This window comes from Hemiscyllium ocellatum, chromosome 5, assembly GCF_020745735.1.
Source record: "Hemiscyllium ocellatum isolate sHemOce1 chromosome 5, sHemOce1.pat.X.cur, whole genome shotgun sequence".
NCBI lineage: Eukaryota > Metazoa > Chordata > Chondrichthyes > Orectolobiformes > Hemiscylliidae > Hemiscyllium > Hemiscyllium ocellatum.
The window spans coordinates 116,501,574-116,524,625 of NC_083405.1; the positions used below are offsets into that span (position 1 = coordinate 116,501,574).

The 23,052-nt window shown below is 38.5% G+C and overlaps 1 protein-coding gene across 4 annotated transcripts in view; it reads right to left on the reverse strand.

The window, feature by feature from the left end:
• The window catches only part of ube3c (ubiquitin protein ligase E3C), a 164,558-nt gene that overhangs the window by 31,794 nt on the left and 109,712 nt on the right, over positions 1 to 23,052 (reverse strand). For all 4 annotated transcript variants that reach the window (XM_060825127.1, XM_060825126.1, XM_060825128.1 and 1 more), the window contains 3 exons: positions 22,017 to 22,264; positions 8,360 to 8,572; positions 1,275 to 1,463 (listed from right to left, as the gene is read on the reverse strand). In XM_060825127.1, coding sequence (XP_060681110.1) covers positions 1,275 to 1,463; positions 8,360 to 8,572; positions 22,017 to 22,264 — 650 coding nt within the window. The remainder of the gene's footprint in view (positions 1 to 1,274; positions 1,464 to 8,359; positions 8,573 to 22,016; positions 22,265 to 23,052) is intronic.

Sequence of the window (23,052 nt, forward strand, 5' to 3'; positions counted from 1 at the left end):
AAATGCTTCCCAGATCACAACAGTCCAATGTGTTAAAATAAAAAGTGCCATCTTTCCAATCTTGGCCCTACGTAACTGACTCTAATACTGAATAGTGTTTTGCTGTATTACTGTATTAAAAACCACTCATGTTTGCAAACACCTCTATTAAAGATGCTTGCATGCTCTATGCTTGATGAAGCATTTTCAAAAATTAGCTGATAACTAAATCAGGAGAAAGTGAGGACTGCAGATGCTGGAGATCAGCGTAGACCGTCTGGCGCTGGAAAAGCACAGCAGCTAAGGCAGTATCTAGGGAGTAGGGGAATCACGTTTCAAGCAAAAGCCCTTCACCTTCCTGAAGGGCATTTGCCTGAAACGTCGATTCTCCTGTTCCTTGGGTGCTGCCTGACCTGCTGTGCTTTTTGAGCACTACACTCTTGACTCTAATAACTAAATTAGTCAAGTTAAAGCAATGTTATTCAATGTTAGATATTCTTGTCTGGAATTATTAGAGCTATTTTATGAAATACCCAACTAATGTTGAAAAAATATTGACTAGAAGAGAACAGGAAAGAGGAGAACAGGGAAAAAAAAATCCCTGCTTTATAGGCTAAATCTGTGAAAAGTTGCTGAATACAATTCTAAGTTTTAGTATTTCAGACGTTATCCAAGTGTAACAAAGTAATGTCACCATTAAATTATTTCCACAAATGACAGTTTTCCATCTACGTACTGGTGGACTTTAGTCGAAGATGCATCGAGATAGCAATATCCATGACCAAATGTTTCAAAGCACTTTACAGCCAATTAACTGTTTCTGAAGTTATGCAATGCAACAATCAATTTACACAAATCAAGCTACAATAAAGAGCAAAGTGATTAATAACCAAATAATCTGCATTTGTAATGTTGTTGCAGGATGAACAGGCATCAGGATACCAAGGATAACTGCCCTGATTGTTTTTCAAGAGGATTTTTGTACATACTCCACAGGGTAGGCCAGACAACAACTTAACCTTTCCACTGAAAGTTGGCCTCATTTTTAGTGCTTAGTGCTGGAGTGGCTACAATGACTGTCATTTGAGCCACAGGTGACATTGGGAAATTTAGGAAATTGGATCAAATAACAGTTATCAGGCTAAACTGTTAATGTTTGCTGACCTGTGTTTTCCTTAAAAAAAAATGAGATTTACTAAAATATTAGTTCCATCATGCCATGGTAAAAATGTGTTTCTGATAATCTGGGTAAAAAAGACAAAGTTACATAGTTACGAAAAGCTCAAATGGTTTACCTGAAGCTCTTGCTGGTCAAACATCCTCAGCCATTCTAGGTTCACAACATTAGCAACCCCCTGTCGGAACGCAAGACAGTGTGGTCGGATCTGTTTGTTGAGCCTGTAGTCCGCAACAAGATGGATGTAAGCTATTCTGTTGGCACTAGTTACAGGAATATCCTTTCCACCCAGCTTCAGTTCAACCACCTAACAGATAAAAGGTTTTTCATCAGAATTGTGCATTAATTGATTCCATAAACATGAAAGGAACAAAAAGTTAGATTGCATTTTAAATTAAACACTTTCCCTTAATCTTTTCTGCTTCCATGAGCAAATTGCTCCAGTCAGATTTCCACTCTGCTACAAAACTAAGACTGCTCTTAAAGTCACAAATGACATCTTAGATGCACCTAAACAGTAAACTTTCCCATTCAGCCCTTCTCAACCCATATGCAGCCTTCAGCCTGACCTCAGCAGCCATTACTGTTGTTCAGCTAGTTCTGACTGGATTCTTCTATTTATTCTATTTCTATTTATATGCTTGTCTAGCCAGTAAAGGTTCGAAAATCAATTGTAGTGGCTTTTTTCTCTGCTGCCACTCCCATTAATTCTGATGCTTCCCCCAATGATCTAACACTTGCTACCAATTCTCCCTCAATTTCACTCATTCATGAGGAGAACGTGGGCTTCACTGGCTAGGCCTGCCTTAAATGCTCATTCCTAACTGTCCTGCAGAAAGTGGTGAGGAACTGTGTTCTTGAAGTGCTGCAGGCTGTTTGATCTAAGTATACCTACAATGTTAGCAACAGTGATGGAGTGGTAACGTATTTCCTAGTCAGGATGATGAGTGGGTTGAAAGAGAATTTGTAGCGAGTGGTGTTCCACGAATGTGCTTTCCATGTACTTCCAGATGGTAACAATCGTGGGTTTGGAAGGTACCGTCAAAGCAGCCTTAGTGAATGCGTGAAATGCATCTCGCAGATGGTAAACGCGATTGCTAATGAGCGTCAGTGGAGGAGGGAATGAATGTTCGTGGATTCAGTGCCAAACAAGTCGGCTGCTTTCTCCTGGACAGTGTCATGCTCCTCGAGTGTTATTGGAGCTGCATTCATCCAAACAATTGAGGAATATTCCATCACACTTCTGACTTGTAGACAATGGACAGACTCTAGGAACACAGGTGGTGAGCTACTCGCTGCAGGATTGCTAACCTCTGACCTGCTCTTGTAACCAGAAAATTTACATGGCCATAATAAAAGCAAAATACAGTGGATGCATGAAATCTCTGATTTATGAAGAGAAAATGCTTGAGAAATTCAGGTCTGTAAATGTCTATGGAGAGGGAAACAGAGTTCATACTGAGTCCAGTATTACTGTTCTACTATTCTGAAAATTAATACCAGACTCAAAGTTTTAACATGGTTCGCCTCTCTGTAGATGCTTGCAAACCTCCTGAATTTCTCCAGCATTTTCTCTTTTCATCTGTGTGGCTGGTCCAGTTGGGGGTTCCAGTCAATGTGATATCAGAATATTGATTATCGATGGTGCAGCAACAGCAATACATTTGAACATCAAGTAGCAATGATTAGATTCTCTCACCAGAGATGATCATGGCCTGGCACTCGGGTGGCACAAATGATAAGTTTTATTTGTGACAGACATGGATAGCTTCAGTGCTCTGTGCCATCACCCAAAATCTCTGCTAATTTCAACATCTGCTTTAATAATCGCCCAACTCTCTCAAACCTGCCAACTTCTCAATCCTGTGATTTAACCTTCCCAGCTATACAAAGCCAATCTCAGAAGAAAGTAGTTAAATCATTCCACATGGTATCATGATTGCCCCCTTTCTCTCTGATTAAAGGAATGGTCTGTGTACAAATAATCCAGATATAGCTTGCATATCTGAAACACAAATATCATTAAGCAGTAACAATTTTCTGCCAGCTACCATGACCAATGATTCCCCCTTTATCCAAGCTTTGGTGCGAAGTTAACCTGCAGGCCAGAAGATGAGTAAAATTAAAAATTCTATACAGATGTTAAATCCATTTGAGGTGGTACTTGGCTTCTTTTATGATGAAGTGATAGATCAGCGCTGTTCCAAGAGCATTCAACAATAACTGGATGAAAGGCACACACCAGGATTCAAATTGATTTCTATGGTCTGTCATTGCAAAATGAAGAATGCAAGTCATTTTACAGATCCAATATTTATTCCATGTTCTAGAGATAAAATCTCTTTCAGGACAGAATAATTAAATAACTTAGGATCATAGAATTTCACAGTACCGAAAGGGGCCACTTAACTCATGTCTGTACCAGCTTCTTAAAGAGCTACTCAGATAGGCTAGAGAATGGATCTCTCTCTGTTGCCCTTTAAACTCATAACTTTCAAACTTGTTAAAGGTAGGCCTATTGAAGATGATATTGGTGTAGAATTATTTTTTGTATTAATTTGTCCTATTCACTTGATAATTTCATATTTGAAGTTGAACAAGTGATCAAATGTGGATCTTCGGTTTTAAACTGGTAACTTTTAGTAGTTTTGCTCAAAGCAAATAATATCCAGGCCTGTTAGAACATAGAAAAGTACAGCACAGAACAGGCCCTTTGGCCCATGTTGTGCTGAGGGTTAATCCTAATGTAAAATATAATAACTTAATCTACGCACCCCTCAACTCACTGTTATCCATGTGCATGTCCAGCAGTCGCTTAAATGTCCCTAATGACTCTGCTTCCACCACCACAGCTGGCAACGCATTCCATGCATTCACAACTCTCTGCATAAAGAACCTTCCTCTGACGTCTCCTTTATACCTTTCTCCTAATATCTTCAAACTATGACCCCTCATACCAGTCAATCCTGCCCTGGGGAAAAGTCTCTGGCTATTAACTCTATCTATTCTACTCATTATCTTGTATACTTCAATCAGGTCACTCTCTTCCTCCTTCTCTCTTGAAAGAAAAGTCCAAGCTTACTCAATCTTTCTTCATAAGGCAAGCCCTCCAGTCCAGGCAGCATCCTTTGCACCCTCTCCAAAGCCTCTGTATCTTTCCTAGAGTAGGACAACCAGAACTGAACACAATATTCCAACTGCGTTCTCACCAGGAACTTGTAGAGCTGCAGCAAAACCTCACGGCTCTTAAAACTTGATTCCCCTGTGAATGAAAGCCAAAATACCATATGCTTTCTTAACCACCCTATCCACTTGGGTGGTAACTTTGAGAGATCTTTGTACTTGCACACCCAGATCCCTCTGTTCCTCCACACTGCCGAGAATCATGTCTTTAATCCTATATTCAGCATTTGAGTTCGACCTTCCAAAATGCATCACCTCGCATTCATCGAGGTTGAACTCCATCTGTTGCTAATCTCTTAACACTGTGATAATAGTCATCATGCTAAAGGGGACATCTTCTAGGGAGGGAAACGGAAAGCAATGTTCAGAGTATTAAAAGTAGCACAATATTTAAAACTGACTAAAGAAACAGAAGTGCAGGAAGCAGCGAGTACAATTGTAAAATACTGTGAGAATAATATTACCAGTTGAATAGATTAATTCAAATTAATGCCAAGTTAAGACACTGCATTTTACAAGAGAATGAGAATACATATGATGAAATCAGAAATCCAAGCTCTGCTAACAATTAACATTTTTAAAAAAGTCAGACATCACATTCAATGACAAGTATGTGAGGTTAAGATTAAAACTCTAGTGCCCATGAAGTGAGCGTGTAGGCAGATAAAGCTATACAAAACATTTTGCAGTTTGTAAAATAAATCACAGATAAGGAGGTAAAAATAATAATAAATGGGCACACTGACAAACAGTTGCAATACACTATTATATGGAGTTAATTAAAACAACAGAATAATGCAAGCCTTACAAAACAGACAGCCATGCAGCCTATTGCATATGCATCAGCTCTCTGCAAGCGACAATAAGACATTGGAATAGTAAAAGCAGAAGCATGCACAGGCTTCAGATTGCTTAGATGCCTGTCCAGTGCCAGGGCTAAGGACATCAAGGTTGGAGAGGCTCTTGGAGGAGAAAGAAAAGAATCAATGTTCTACCAATAACATTGGTAGGACGAGAAAGGAATTTCTCCTGAAAGATCATGAACATCAGGTGCTAAATATAAAACCAGAATCTCCAAAGTAACATTCGCTGGACTACTACCTTAGCCATTGGCTAACTGACAGAGAACATTAAAAGTAAAGGAATTAAATTAGTGACTCTCAGGTTGTTGTTGGTGAAATAGGTTTCAGCTTGTGGGTCACTAGCACCAGTATAGCAATAGAAGGAAGCTTTTTCATAGAATGGGCTTCAGTTAACAACTGTGGCAAAGGTGCCTTGGCAAATGAAGTAACTTGGGCTGTGGAGGTCTTCAAACTAATTAGGGAGAGGTGGCCTGGGAGCGTGGAAATATAGGATTACAAAGCAAGACCGTACGGCAGCAATTTGAATAATAATACCTCGAGTTGGAAAGGATGGGATGGTGTATACAAACAGAAAAATTGAAGAAAAATAGAAGTCAATGGGGAGAAAAATGGTAATAAGGCAAAACAAAAGCTCTTCACTCGAATTAACATGCAATTTGGGACAAACTGCATAAATCCAGGTTAATGTCTTATCGCCCTTATAAAGACATGGTTGTAAACAGATTAAAGCTGGGAACTAAGTATTCATGGGTATGTAACTTTTCAGGAAGGAAAGGACATTGGTGTAGCACTACTGGTACAGAATGGAACAAGTACAATAGCAAATTATTATCTTGGATTGAAAGATATAGAATCCATATGGGTGAAACTAAGAAATAAAAAAGGGAAGATGAAGGAATGAACTGCCAAAGGAAGTGGTAGATGTACATATATGGTAGATGGAACATTTAAAAGACATTTGGACAGGTACGTGAATGAAAAAGGTTTTGAAGGATATGGGCCAAACACAGAAAAATGGAGGTAGTTTAGTTTGGGAAACTTGGCCAACACGGATGAGTTGGATTGAAGGGTCTGATTCCATGCTGTATGACTCCATGCCGATTGGAGAAGGAACATTTGACCTTTTATTGGGAAATAAGGCAGGGCAAGTGACTGGTGTCAGTAAGGAAGCACTTTGGGGCGAGTGATCATAATTCTATTAGTTTTAAAATAGTTATGAACTGATCAATAAGTTCAAGTTGTAAACTGGTTTAAGGTCAATTTTGATGGAATTAGACAGGAACTTACAGAAGATCACATAGGATCCATGGGGAGCCAATTGGATACAAAATTGGCTTGAAGGTAGTAAGCAAAGAAGGTGGTAGAGGGTTGCCTTTAGGACTGGAGGCCTATGACCAGCGGTGTGCCATAAGGATAAATGCTGGTCCACTGCTTTTCATCACTTACCTATCATTTATCTGCGGTGAAGAATTCCAGAGTCACAACCCTCAAAGAAACAATTCTTCATCTGTCTTAAATGGGCAACTAATTCTTCTGAGATGATTCCCCCTGGTCCTAGACTCTCCCAGTCAAGGAAACCACCTTGTGTCACCTCTCCTGTCAAGTCCCGAAGAATCTTGCATGATTCAAAAAACCCAATCTACTCAATCTTTCCACAGAACAAAATCCCTCCAAAACCATAAAAGCTACTTAGTCCCATGCCAGTGTCTTTTCTTTCTCGCCCTGCCAATTTCTTCTCTTTAGATAAAGCTCAGACTAAATTGTAATTAGTACAAGCAGTAATTCAGCCACATGTGCTCACAGAAAGTTGTGGTAAAGTCAGAGGAAATTGGTGTTTACATCCTGTGAATCATACTTAAGCTAACTAAAGTATAAGAGTTACCAGTGCAGCACCACATGATCAAAGATGGCTTTTTTCAGTTGCACTGTGACACAACATGCAAGTTGTGCATGTCTTCTTTGGAAGACACATATAAATGTACTAAATTTATGATATCAATGCAGCGTACGCATATATTCTGATGGCTCAGAAGTGTTTTTTCTGGCCTAAAACATATAACCTATCTCACATTTTTAATTGATTTACTACTATATAACTTGCAATTTAGGAAATGTATGTTTTTGTGAAAATGTTTACTTGTCTTTGTAGATGTCAGCATTGGCAGAAAAAATTTCACAAGGGAGGAGAGGTTTCATACATTGAAGTAAAAGCTTAAAATGCCCTATTATACATTACAACAACCATACCACATATGCCAATTTTAAAAATTCCTAAAACTGCTCACTTAGTTTCATCTTAAAAACTACATTAACAAAGTTTGTTTCAGGAATTTCAGTTTTTTCTCCCAATTAAATTCAGCAGGCGTGTTTATATAGTAATCTTGTAGAAAATCTCCGACAACAACAATATCCTTGGCTCAACACATTTCAGTCATGCATTGTGAATCACAAATTGCAAATGTCAAAAGGTCAGTGCCATAGTAATTACAGATCTATTCAAACAATAGAACCTTACATTGTTGTGTAAAATACTGCTTATGGAAACTAGTTGAAAGTTTGGCATCTTTGCTACAATTAGTTTTGAACTAAGGAAACAATGATTTTATTTTAAAGCTAAGGAAAGTAAGAGTCAAAAATACAGATCATCTTTTAAAATTTTGTATTAAGAAATACCTAAGTTACTTAAATTTGGTATATCCTAACCTGTAATATCCTAAAACTAATGTACATAACTATTATTATGTAATCAACTTTTTAAAAGTGGTAAAATTACTTCAAAAACATCTGTAAGGAGATGTTAATAACACAGTTAAAGCTAAGCAAACAGGTGTGGTAATAAACAGATTACAACCATTCGAAGGAAACAAAACCCTAATTTAAATAATAAGCTTGAGATTGAAATTACCAGTTTTATGGCAGTGGAAAAGGCCACTAATAAAATTTAGAAAAGTCAGAAAAACCTAATTGCCATGTTTTGTACACAGTTACACCAGGTCAGACATACAACCCTTTCATTCACACCTCACAACTGAAATGATCAATAAAACTGCATCTCTGACAAAGAGTTGAACTGAGATTACTGCCGCAAGTGTGCTGTATCTCTTTAATCTCTCTTCCAATCAGATAAATTATTAACTACAATTCAAGAACCACCAACCTGTGCCTCTCCAAGCTCATTGTTCACCACTGTAAAATTGAGTCCAAGTTCCTCCACATCCCCTTCGTAGCTCTTCAAGAAGAGCAGGTTTTTGTACATTTCAGGATCCAATGATGCAAGGTGATGAATGTCAACATCTGCACTCGTGCCCAACAGCTTGGACAGAAAGAAACTGGCGAAAGGAAGTTCAACCAACATGTTTTCATAGAGGGCCTGCAATAACCAGAGTGAGAGAATTAGGCAACAAATTATCAATTGTTTCTACTTTCAGGTGCAGCCTGAGTAAAATACCCAGACACTAGTCTCATAACCGACGGCGGGCATGTTGTCCTACATGGACCAAAATCTTGGACCAAAATTAAAGCTAAAGCTTTATCTGACAAAGTTACTTCATGATCAAGAAAAATCCAGACCTTCACTTTGGCAGTAGAAATTTCACATGAATCAGTGGATCAAGACATTAACATCAAGTTTTCCTATAACTTTAGAATGTTATGCTTCCAGTAATCCCCACTTAAGAATTGCGCTGACTGAAATAACCATTACCAAGTTAGTGTAACACAAAGATAATATAAATTAAGACAAAAACAAGCTGATGGCTGAAGTGATTCAGAAATATTTTTAAAACCACGTCACTTTTCATTTTGGGATCTTCATTGTTGCAGCATTGTCTTTGCCTTTGGTTAGATTACAAATAATTAAGTGCAGCATCCAGATTTGAGCATGTATTTAAATGCAAATTAAAATGCACTTCAGATTAACCATACAACTTCATATCTCAAGGTCAGCAGAAACAAAGATAATGTGAACTGATCTACTTTGTAACATACAAACTGACGTTTTGAAAATGCAAGTTCTTTGATCAAGTCCTATTAATACTCCAGTTATGAAGCTTCGATAAGATCAAGAAAAGCTACAAGATATAATTCAAGGATCTATGTTTTTATGGTTATATTTACAGCCCAAAATTCTGCCACAATGATTGAGCTAAAATTGATTAATTATGCAGGAAACCTTTTTAATACAAGTAAGTGCTGTGCAATTAATGCAAATGGTGGCGCAACCTGGAAAATAAATGTGAACAATATCAAAAGCTGCCAAATAGATTTAGTAACTTATGGCATGAAGAATCAATAAAGAAACAAAATGCCTACTTTTCTTTGGTCATCAATCGGAACTATACTGTACATAAACATTCACCTTCACAATAAACAGATGCCATAAAATATAATAACGCTGCCAACTGAATACCTTTACTTAAACTGGAGTTATTGGGTAACCTATTTGTGCAGGACAATATAAATTGTTTTCAAAGTCAAATACAGGCTTCAAAAGTACAAGGAAAAACTGACATAACCTTGGAAAAAATATATGCATAAAAAAAAGGTACTTTAAAAAAAATCATAACACCGACATGATGCAATACTGTGCTTGTATAAAACAAAAAACTCAAAGACTTGTGTGCAATACAAAAATTGGGATCCTTAATGTGAAATTGTTCTAATATATGCAGAAACTTTGTCATGAAAGTACTGAATGGATATGGAATTACTGTTACCACAAAAAAGTCCAGTGATTAATTACAAGTACATCAGCCAAGTTTCTCCACAATTGGTGACCCGTTAACAAAATCCTGACAAGTGCATCTTTGATCCTGAAATTTCTGAAACTATGAGTGCAACAAGTTCACATTTTTCATTGATGAGAAGCTTCAATTCCGACACAACGAAAATTACCTGCTGCTATACACACACATCCCTGGAGTTGAATGTAGAAATGATCATTACGATCAAACGCATGATCAGTCTAATGACCAGATATGTAATACATATGACATGACCTGGACCAAACCACCAACTTTATGTTACGATCTAGCAAGGGGCCGGTCACATTCTGTTTTTAAGTAGACAAAGATATCCAGGAGACTTACTGAGTGAATAAAGCACAAAATTCTATAGCGTTGAACAACAAACTTAAATATGCAACATTAAAACAATAATACAATCTACACTACAGGCGCAATTTATACTTAAGCACCCAGAATTACCATGTGGTCCATTTGAAAAGAGACTGTGATTGAACATCTCACTGCACAAATAAAATAGCAAACGCAATCAGGGGAGATCTCTCAGCAACATCTCAGGCATTTACATCACAGGGGTCAATCAAATCTTATTAAATTTCACAAAGAATCAGAATCCTTTACTTTTGCCTCTCTGATCTTGAAACTCCCTCTCAAAGAAGAAAGCTCCCAGTCCCCACTGCAACTCCTGAATCCCAGCATCTCACTGCCTGCTAACGCTTGGAAAAGCTTTCCTGAGTTCTCATAGCCATCCTATTCCCTTTTACTAATTATCCAGATCACTTTAGAAGGGATTTGATATCAACTACAATGCAGATCAAATCAAGTGGAGGTTGTGGGAATCCTTCCATGAAGCAAAGTGCAATGCTAGATCAGATACAACGTAATGGAGTTAAAAATTATAACCTCTGGGTTACTAGTTCAATCCCACAACCACATCTCATTACTGAGTTACTAGCCTGTGTAGCAGTGTTTTCTAACAAGTAATTCATTGTACGAGTTGCTTTTAGACATTGAGGCAAACAGTTTTTTTTCTTTGTTGGTACTTCCTATAGAAGGGCCCAGATTCCCACTGATCGACAGTTCACTAGAGTCAAACATGGAATCAGAAATACCTATCTGCATAAACAAAACATACTATATTCCTCAACCAGAAATATAGTGTTCAAAGAAAAACATTAGAGAGGAGAATTAAACATACAATAATAAATGCTCGATATCAATACTCATCACTGGAAGTAATTCTGGTATACAGTATATGGAGTCTGAATTTGAGAGATATTTATAAACCAAGTGTCTGCAATAAAAAGCCTTAGATATATTACTTCATCACTGATTACCATTTTCAACCTTTCATAGTTTGGACATTTGATTTCCATTATGAGTTTTTACATCAATACATGTAAATGCTTTTAACCTTGATGGCTGGAAATTTTAATTTTTAAGAAACAAATCAATAGTGCAAATTACAAATTGTAATTTACTGCCAATCCATTTTGAAACCCGTTACATCATACAACAATACATATACCAGTTATTTCAAAATATCTATAGATTCACTGCAGCTAGTTATGGTTGAAAATTTTCAAAATTATACCTATGGGAAGCTCAATGATTGAATCAGTTAAACAGTATTTAGCAAAGTCACACTGGAGGATTTATTATTCAATTCATCATTTGTATTGTGTCAGCTTAGTTCAATCTAAGCACATGCCTTTGAATTAGATTGTGGATTTAAGCATAGTCTAGCAGTTCAGTGCAGTATTGATAGAGTGCAGTAAGACATGCCATCTTTTGGACAAGAAATGAAGTTCAGGCAAATAATAAGTTTTAGACAGAATTCTGCCTCGTGTAGCTGCAACGTTGACAGACTATTCCTGATTATCTATTTAGAAGTTCAGACCTTCTCATGCCCAATCATCCCACCTGTTTTGTCATCAGTTCATCACTTGGCATCCTTCATTCTTAGGTTGGGCTTCAAAGTTCAAAATAATCTGTAGAATTGGATGCATTACAATTGTCATAGTCCAGGTGAACCAAGAATGAATCCTAAACAGATTTTTCTTAAGTATGTGATACTAATTTGATAATCCTGTTCTTAGACAATTAGTATGGTAAAGATTATATTATATTGATAAAAATGGAGAGAGCTCAAAGACAAAATAGTAATACAGGTGAAAAATGTCATGACCTATTGGCCATGCGTTTCCTATAAATGCATAAACCATTAAAGTTTTCTTGATGGTGTGGAATTCCTCAGTTATGAAAATGTCAGAAGAACAAAAAAACAAAGTACTTAAAATTTGAGTAAAGTAGAACTATACAGCTCGGTGCGACTTGTTATCATGTTTAAAGCTTGTGCTTTTGATGCTTAGCTGACTGGTAGGCCCATAGCAGCCTCAAAGTTGGGACTTCTTTCTAAATTACGCTTGCCACATCCTCAGAGCAAGCGAGGACTGCAGATTCTGGACAGTCAGAGTTGAAAAGTGTGGCATAAGAAAAGCACAGCAGTTCAGGCAGCATCTTAGGAGGAGAGTCGACATTTTGGGCATAAAGCCATCATACTGTCCACTGATCTGGACTGTTGGTGAAGCAGCAAACAAAGCATCAGTCACAAGAATACACTGTACTGCTCATGACAAACTGTGCTTCAGAAATGTCCACGTTTAGCCTGTCAAATTTGACTGCTATCTGTCTTGTGCCAGAATACAGCTGCACCACACTACACAATGAAGAACATTTTGACTGGGGAATTTAGATCTCAGGCTTCAACAGGACTATGCAAAGTATTTGCCCCAAAACTATCAATAGCCTTTCAGGTTTTTACTACAAAAGAACTCAGATTTGAAAAGAGCAGTCGGGAGATTTTGGGAGCAAACACTAGACTTGCAAAATTGAATGGAGTTTGAATGATTTCAAGTTATGGTGATAATATGATGGAGCACTTAAGCACTCTAGACTACAATGCCTTCAGGGGTGTAGCATCTTTGTCACATCTATTACTGATGTGTATGTTGAATAGTATTCACTGTCACATCAAAAGGTTTGTGTGTTGAGCCTAAACAGAAAATCTCTAAATCATTCACCCTCACCGACCACATCACACTCCGTATTTGTTGTTCTTATTGTGTTTCTCTGGATCAGTAACTGTCTTGCTGTATTCTTTCCCGTGAGGAGACATTCAGAATATGGGTTCATTCCTTGTTGCCCTGCTATTTTATCATCATGACTGCGGCCCTTTGGTTTTCTGTTATCTTGTCCCAGTGTTTCAGCTACTTTTCTTCAGTCAACAACTCAACTACTGTCTCTACTTTTTTTTGCCATTCTCTTGCTGTTCCATTGTCACAGAGATGTACAGCACAGAAGCAGACTGTTTGGTCCAACTCATCCATACCAACCAGATATCCTAAATTAGTCTAGTCCCATTTGCCACATCCCTCTGAACCTTTCCTATTCATATACCCATCCAGATGCCTTTTGAATCTCGTACCAGCCTCCACCACTTCCTCTGGCAGCTCTTTCTATACACACCACCACCGTCAGCGTGAAAAAGTTGCCCCGTTTAAAATCTTTCCTCTCTCATCTTGAACCTATGCCCTCTAGTTCTGGATTGCTTTTTCCTTTGGTCCAACAAACTTTGATAACCATATTTTTCTTGTAGTGATCTCTTACCAGGCCAGTTGTGGGAAGTCATGCCAAAACATTAACAGTGTTCAGTGCAGCAAGAGAAGTTGGAGAATGGACACTGGTCAGACTGATGACAATCTCAGAATTACAAGAGACTGGAGCAGCAGAGATGACACCAGGTGATGTGGTAACGCAGATGACTAAAATCTCAAAAAAAAGGATCACAGCTTTTAGCAAGTAATTTGTGGATCCCAGTTTGTTTTAAAAATGTTGGACTAAAGATTCATCCATTCCAATGCCTGTTTTAAAAAGCAAAGTGCAAAGCTTTTTTGTCCCCCTCTCAATTTTGCAGTTTCCAGAAACCAAGCAACTGTTATTTCCTTACACGTTAGAACACCATGCAGTTCTCTTAGTGACGTTAAATTACAAAAATGAATATGCTTTCAAAGTAATTCATTGGTTGCAAACCACTGTGGATAATGGCCAGAGGCACTAGATAAATGCAAGTCATTTAATTTGATGCTGCTTACTCCAATAAAGGTCAATGAATATAGATGCATGCTCAGTAGAAAGAGACTGCAAAATTGCACTGAAACCAGCTGACTAGGCATTACAAAGGCGAACTGCATGCAAAGTGGAGTTTACCTTAATAAATATTACAAGATAAATCAACCGAGATAACCTTAAGGTCTTTCTAACTGTGAAACAGATCAAAATGCCATTACCACATATTTTGACTACTTATTTATGCTCTGTCTCTCTGCTTGATTTAAAGCCAACAAAATGCAATCACTACACAAACAGAATCAAGAATCATCTCCTAATGGAAAGTTTAATTGAAAAGTGACCAGCAACATGAGGTAATCCCTTGTGTTAAGTTGGCTATAAAGACCTTAGTGCACTGAATCACACCAAACAATCCCTACACAGGCATTAAAGAAAATTTGAATTCATTATGCCCCAATAAGTATATATACCAATCAAGATTCCCTAAAAGACATTTTGTTGATAGGTCTGAAAGTACAATACAGTATTTACTAGCCACATCCTATTTACAATTGTAATCAAAATATAATTAGTTCTTTGATAGATGACTTTGCAACTTGCTGTCTGTCACAGATTTAAATTAACTGGTTGAGTAAATACAAGTAAGTCATTCTTTACTGATTGAGTTGTGTCTGCGTCACATTTCTTTTTCATCTGAGAAACCATTTTTTTGCACAAATCATTTGAAGACTGCATTGGTTACCTTGAAACATGGCAATTCACTAAAACATTTACAAAAAGTTGCGTCCTTAAGTACACAAGCCTAGTTTCCTCAGATGCTTGCAAATAGGTCTAGGAGCATTCATAGAATATACCTGGAGTATTGCGTGTGGTTTTGGTCTCCTTACTTAAAATGAACTGGCACTGGGGGTGCTGAGGAGGTTCAATTGGTTGATTCCAGAGTTAAGAGGGTTCGTTTTCGAGGAGAAACTGAGTAGACTGGGATTACATTCATTGGAATTTAGAAGAATATGGGGGGATCTTACAGAAAGACAAAATTATGAAGGGAATAGATCAGATGGAAGTGGAGAGGATGTTTCCATTGGCAGGTGAAACTAGGCCAAGAGAGCGTAGCCTCAAAATTAGGGGACAGCAGATTTGGAATTGAGAAGGAACTTCTTCACCCAGACGGCTGTGAATCTGCGGAATTCCCTGCCCTGTGAAGCAGTTGAAGTTTTGTCATTGAATGTTTTTAAAGCTAAGATAGATACTTTTTTTGAACAGTAAAGGAATTAACGGTAATGGTGAGAGGCAGGCCACAAAAAGGTCAGCCATGATCATACTGAATTCAGAGGCGGCTTGAAAGGCCAGATAGCCTTCTCCTGCTCCTCGTTCTTATGAGCATGCTTCTCAGCCTTTTCAACAGAAGATTTACCACAGATGGGAACTACTCTACAGTGCTGCTGTTTTATTTTCCCAAGCAACATTACATATTTTTTCTAAATAACTTGTTCAGAGATCTTATTATGCAATCGTGGAAGAAGTGGGACGTGAACCCAGGCCTCCTAGCTCAGAGGTAGTGACACACCCACTGCACCACAAGTGCCCTCATATTAGAAATTGAGGTTTGATGAGAAGGAACATGTTCAGCTGCAACAGTAAACCTAGTGCTTTTCGTTATCTAAAGGCAAGTAGTGGTGCATATCAGGTCTGTTGAGACTACAGAGCACTTAATGCAATTTTCACTGCTCCAAGCTTTCAAAACCATATTTTTACAAACTGCATTTGAAAAGAGTAAAAAGGGGAGAGTGTACAAGACAGCCAATGCCCTGGAATTAAATGCATGATGTTGATTACATTTCTAGACGGAAAATAAATTCTTTAAAATGGCTGTTCAAGTCCATTGTTGCACTTTGACCTCACATTGCTGCACTCAGAACGGAACAGGGGGCACTTCTCAGTAGCCTTGTTGAACTTTACAGATAAAAGTCCTTCCCCTTCGTACACCAAAAATCAGCTTGTTTCCATTAACAAGAGACTCTAATCTTTTGTTAGATGACAGAAGAATTCAGTGATGGAGCACAGCTGCATGTGTCATGGGAATTAAAACAGCTACATCTAATACTCAAAACACATTGTTAGCTTCAAACCCAAGTTTCGGCTCTAGTGAGCTATCCATTCCCTAAAAATTCCAAAATGCATTTTCTTGGTGTAAAACTGAAGAAAACTTAAAAATAACCTAACTTACAACTGCATTGTCCTTTTAAAAAGTTTTTTTTCAATGATCATTCCATTCTATTTACTATTGTTTTTACATTTGGCCCAATACTTTGGTTATTTTCAACAAGGAAAGAAAATTAAAAACATGGGCATGGCAGAAACTTTATTAAAATCCAGGTCACTGGACACCCACAAAAATATTTTATTAAGATGGATTTCACCAGAAGGATGGCTAAACTGAGCCCCTGCTTTATTGCTTGCACTCGAGCTGCAATAAATACTCTAACAGTGACCGTATGATTAGATCGGATTTGATTTGATTCCCTACAATGTGGGGACAGGCCCTTCGGCCCAACAAGTCCACACCGACCCTCCGAAGAGTAACCCACCCAAACCCCTTTCCCCATTCCCTTTCCCCAATGCACTCTACACTATGGGCAATTTAGCATGGCCAATTCATCTAACCTGCACACCTTTGAATATTGGGAGGAAACTGAAACACATGCAAACACGGGGAGAATGCGCAAACTCCACTCAGACAGTCGTCCGAGGTTGGAATCGAACTTGGGACCCTGGTGCTGTGAGGCAGCAGTGCTAACCACTGAGCCACCGTGCCACCCGGTTGGTTGAAATCCTGGATCCACGTCTAAAATTACTCTCCCAAAACGAGTAATCTATTTGAAGAACACAAAACTGCCTAACCTGTATTCACAGTTACCCTCTTGGCTTTGCCAACTCTCATCTTATCACCAACCTAAGGCCATGTCTGATCAATTCTTTGTGTCACTCTCCACTCTCACCGTCGCTGTTTCTGTCTCTGTCCCTGGAAAGAAAAAACCCCAAATTTTGCTGACAAGTAAATAGAATTTTGCAAAAAACAGAGCTTGAAACATCAAGGGTGTCACACATTCTAAACTTTAAGCTTGACTAAGACACATGCAGATTTCTTGTACATTTTCGTAATCAGACTACTTATCACGCATAAAGTGGGTGAGCAACATTGCCTCAGATTAAATATTGTTGAGACTGAAACCAAAGTTTTCAGTCCTTGCTCTGAACCATATTCCCTAGCCACTGAATTCCTGGCAACAGTTTGAGACTAAACCAATTTACTCACAACTTTTAAAGCCCAGGATGAGCTTCTCACCACAAACCTGGCTCATCACCAAAGGTAAAAACAAGGACTGCTGATGCTGGAAACCACAGTCTAGATTAGAGTGGTGCTGGAAAAGCATCGCAGGTCAGGCAGCATCCGAGGAGCAGGAAAATAGATGTTTCGGGCAAAAGCCCTTCATCAGGAATGAAGGGCTTTTGCCCGAAACATCAATTTTCCTTCTCCTCGGATGCTGCCTGACCTGCTGTGCTTTTCCAGCACCACCCTAACCTCATCACCAAGGGTGCCTATTTTCACCTCCATAATATTACCCAACTTTTCCCAAATGAATTCATGTGAAATCTTTGTTTGTGTCTCCTTTACCTCTGGACTTCATGACTCCAATGCATTCTAGGATGGTCTTCCACAGTCTACTCCCGATAACTTGAGATCATCCCAAATTCTCTTGCCAATGTACTAACTTGGCCTGTTCACCTTCCACCCATGTTCACTGACCTACATTTGATTTCTAGAATTATGGTACCACAGGAGGTTGCCATCCAGCCCATTGTGCTTGCAGCAGCTCATAAAATGATCATTACCTCGTGCCAATCTCCAGCTTCTACCTCAAGTCTTTGCATGTTAGTTTCACCCAAACAATCATCCGATGCCCTCTTGAATGCCTCAACTGAACCTTCTAATTTGTTTTTTTTCGGGGTTGGGCAGAATGTCAAATAGCACTATAGATTTTCTATTACCTCAGGTACATACTGATAACTAGAGATGTGAACAGAAGATGTTATTTGATAATATAGTCACTTATTAGTGCAAACGTGATTGGATAATGTGTACTAACTTGGAATGTGAACTATGCAAACATAGTTGAGTAGAGATCAGGGTGAGGAAATATGTAATCTCTTCATTAGCAGCTTGTTGGCTATAAATTGGTATAAAACCTTTGCTCATCATAAAGATTTAGCTTTATGCAATCATCTTGATGTGTACAGCTCCCGTGCATGCATGATGGTATATTTAAACCACGGAAGCAGTCTCAACTTGTCTAAGGGGAAATAAAGGGTTAAATTCATCCTATTACAGCCATCACATGTCCAGGTCCTGTATCCAAATCTTTACACTCACTGGGTGACCAAGCTTTTCTTTACTTGACCCTTGCCTCTTTCGAAGATCACTTCAAATTTACATCCTCTTCTTTTTACAAGCAGAATCAAGTCAAAGTTCACCCTATTGACTGTATCCTGCCCCACAATATTGTGCAAATCATGAGAATGTCTTGATTTTAAAATTCTCATGACAATTTTTAAACCCTTTCATACTCCTCGACATCTCTGAAACCTCATTTACTTTACAGCGTTCAGAGGCATCTGTGCTCCTCTAATTCTGACGAATGCATCCCCAACTTAAACTGCCCCACCATTGACTACCACATGCTCCCGTTGCCTAGAATCCAACTCTGGAATGCTCTCCTTAAATTTGTCCACCTCTCAGCTTCCCTTCCACCTGAAAAACACTCCTTAAAACTATCATTTTTGTATAGTTCAGTATCATTTTTTGTCTTGTGATGCTACTGAGAAGTGCTTGGTGCATTTTTAACACTAGAAACACTTATCAGAAGGAACAGAGTTTTCTTTAAAAAGGACATGAGATGTGGGCTTTGCTGGCCACTCCCCATTGCAAGTTGCTTTTGAGGTGGTGGTGAGTAGACCAACAATGCCAACAAAAGGGGATTCCAGAATTTGGACACAATGACAGTCAGAGAACGGTGATATTTTTCAAAGTCAGAATGAGGAGTGGTTTGGAGGGAAACTTGCAGATGGTGGTGTCCCCATCTATCTGCTACCCTTGTCGTTCTACGCCGTAATGTTCATGAGTTTGGAACCACAGTGCATCTTGTAGATAATTGACAGGCTTTAGGGATTCAGGAAGCAAGTTACTCACCGTAGGATTCCTAACTCTGACTGTCTTGTATAGCCACAGTATTCACACAGGTATGGTCAACAGTGACCTCTAAAATGCTGATAGTGGAATATTCAGCACTCATAATGCCATTGAATGGCAAGGGTCAATGGTTAGATTCTTCCTTGCAAATGGTCACTGACTGGCACGAATGTTGCTTGCTATTTGTCAACTTAAACCTGGATATTGTCCAGGGCTGAAATCAAATTTAATTGATGAATGTGAAAAATTTAATACAATAAGGCAGCTAAATATATCCCACTGAGAACAGACTAAGAGCTTAATGCCCACTGGCACCTCAGCACAGTCAAACCGAACGTTTCTTAGACCAGCTTATAGAAAAACCTAGGGATGAAAAACAAAAGGGAAATCGTTAGAGGATTAAAGTGAAATTTTACACAAGGGTGCCATTTCCCTTCTCCAATCAATCTTCCACCCTATCTTCCAGTAACTTTGGAATGCAAATCTAAAAACACTTGGCACTCCATCTACCTCTTCGAGTGACCACTACTAAAAAGGAAAACAGTCAGCTGGTTATATAGCATCGGGCACATCACAAACAATCAAATTCTATCTTCGCCCAATGTCCATGACACTTGCAGCAAAAATCACTGTACAATAACTTAGAGATTCTAAAATTAAATGTGGTGCTAACTTTGGTGCTATAGACGAGTTAAGTAAACAGTGAACATCGATCCTGGGAATTTCCTCATCTGTAAGGTACAGCTATAAATTTGCCAAAGTCAACAACTTATGTTCAAATTGACGTTGTTGTGTTTGAAATAAAATTGCTAGTTTAAATGGCATAAATGAAAAAGTGAATTAAAAAAACTGCTATTTAAAGAGATTTGACATTCTTTAAAGTCAAGGTACCTCACAATAGGTTAAGTCATAAAGGTAGAAGCCATGGTTTTGGAAGTAGTTTAGTGGGCATGGATAGAGAATTGGCTTTGGGCAGGAAACAAAGTTGAGAAAAGAGATTCTTTTTCAGGCTGGAAACCCATAATCCATCGGGATCAGTGCTGGGATCACAATTGTTTACAATATATGTTAATGACTTGGAGGAAGGAAGAAAACGTCTTGTAGCCACATTTGCAGGCGACACAAAAATAGGTGGGAAGACAGGTTGTGGGAGGGACAGAAATAGTTTACTGGGATACTGCCTGTCAGTAGAAGAGTTGGGACGTCACGTTGAGATTGTACAGGACATTGGTGAGGCCATGTTTGGAGTACTATGTACAGTTCTGTTTGTCTTGCTACAGGAAAGATATTAGGAAGGGTAGGAGAATTCAAAACTAGGAGGCACAATCTCAAGGTGAGAGGAAAATGATTTAAAAATAGACTTGAGAGGCAACCTTTTTTTTTACACAGAGGGTGTTTCACATGAGAATGAATTGCCAGAAGTGGTAGATTTAGGTACACTTTCAACATTCAAGAGAAATTTGGATAGGTATACAAATAGGAAAGATTTAGTGCGATAGGAACCAAACACAGGCAAGTGGGACTAGTTTAGTTTGGGAAACTTGACAAGCCTGGACAAGTTAGACCAAAGGGTCTATTCCATGCTGTATGACTCTACAACACTGACAAGTCAAGCAAGTGGGCAAAAAGTTGGAAAATGAAATATAATGCGGGAAAGAAAGGGAGAACTAAGGAACAGAATATTATTTAAATGGAGAAAACGGCAACACAGTTGGGGTAATTGGACACAAAAAACAGAAAGTTAGAACATAACTGTAGCTGGTAATCAGGAAGATTAATGAAATGTTGGCCTTTAGTTCAAGGGGGTTGGAGTACAAGAGTTAGGAAATCTTACTGCAACGGTACAAGGTGCTGGTGAGACCACTCCTGGTTTACTGTGAGCAGTTTTGATCCTCTTATTTGTAAGAAAATATATTATTTTCCTGGAGGCAGTTCAGAGAAGGTTCACTAGGTTGATTCCCAGCGTGGAGAGATTACCTTACGTGCAAAGGTTAAATTGGTTGGGACTCTACACATTGGAATTTAGAAGAATGAAACAAAGGATTCTGGAGGGACTTGACAGTGTAAATGCTGAGAGAATGCTCCCCCTCATGTGAGTGTCCAGGACATATTCTAAGAATAAAGTGGTGCCAATTTAGAGTGAGCTAAGGTGGTATTTCTTCACTCAGAGGGTTGATTTTATTTTGGAACTGCTTGCCACAGAGAGCTGTGGTGCCGTAGGTTTTTTTCTGTGGGGAGGAGGGTGCATAGTCCTTCTGTATATTTAAGGCCAAGATTGATAGATAGATAGATTCTTGATCAATAGGAGAAACAAGGGCTCCAGGGAAAAAGCAGGAAAGTGGACAGGAGGAATGACAGTCGGATGAGCCATGATCCTGCTGAATGGCAGAGCAGGCTTAAGGGGCCAAGTGTTCTACTCCAGTTCCTATTCCTTATTCTGCAATGGTATTTTTTGCTTCAGTTTCGCAAAAGCAGAAAATTAGCTGAAATTGAGTTTAACTGCAGTTTTCTCACATCTGTGCTTTCTTAATATAAACCTGCAAGGTGCATGGATTTATAGACTGAATTTGTGGTGAGATAATTTCTTCAAGTTAGCTTGACAACTGAATAGTTTTAATGCCATTTTTCAGTTATTGCACAATATAACACTCATTTTGGCGCAACGTTTGATATTAAAAGAATTGATTTCTTACCTTTCCCAACATTCTTCCTAGAAAGTAGTAATGCCTGGTGAAAAGGTCGCCAACCAACATTTTTGCTGCAGGATTTGGATACAGAAGCCCTTCGTTTGTTGTTTTAAAAAACCCCTGGTTTGGGTTAAACCCTGTCTTGAGTAGTTCATTCAGAAATTCTCTGAATATTCCTCCACCATCAATCCCAGCTTCATCTAAACCATGTGCGTTTAATAGGTGAACACGTATTCGTTTCCTCAGGTCAGATTCTGAAAAACAATGGGGGAAGGAGAAAAAAAAATGTTGCTCCTCAACAAATAGTGCACTAAATTGGTACTTTCACAAATCACCGTATAGATTAGGAAGTTACTGCCAGAAAGACAGCAGTAGTTTCAGCAATCACTGTAAGATTGACAGAAACCTCTTGCCCGCATTTGCAGTTAAATACACACTGGAAGCTGCTGTCAGCAATACCTTGCCCCTCCACAGGGTGCAGTCTTCACAGACACTGACAGTGATTTGATCTAAGCTTCAACTCTTTTGTGCTGCTCTCACTGTAAAAGTAAACTGAAAAAGCTATCTTCTGTTGAAATGAGGTGAAACTGAGTTGTAAAAATATACGGATGATAATTATGTTAATCAAGCTCTTGCCTTGAAAAACTTATTTTAGAGGTCTGGACCATCAATCCTTCATTCAACCATACAAATCCATGCATTTCTAAATTTTTTTTCTGAAATATTTCAGCATCTACTTTAATTCTGTTCGCAAGCAGCAAAAATTAAATGGTACACAAAATAGTCAAAAAGCAACTGATAATAAGCATAGTGTTTTTAGTTTACTGTCTCGCTGTCTTCAAATCAATTTCCTGTCCAGCCTGTTTGAGGATTTCCACTGTTCCTGCACCCGACCAATATCGAAGGACAAACCCCATATCATGAGGAAAATCTTTACCACATTGCACATGACATTTTCAGGGGAGCTTTCTGTATTATTACTGCTGACCAAGGAAACAAAAATCCAGGTTATGTAGTTATGAATACATATTTAATACATCTC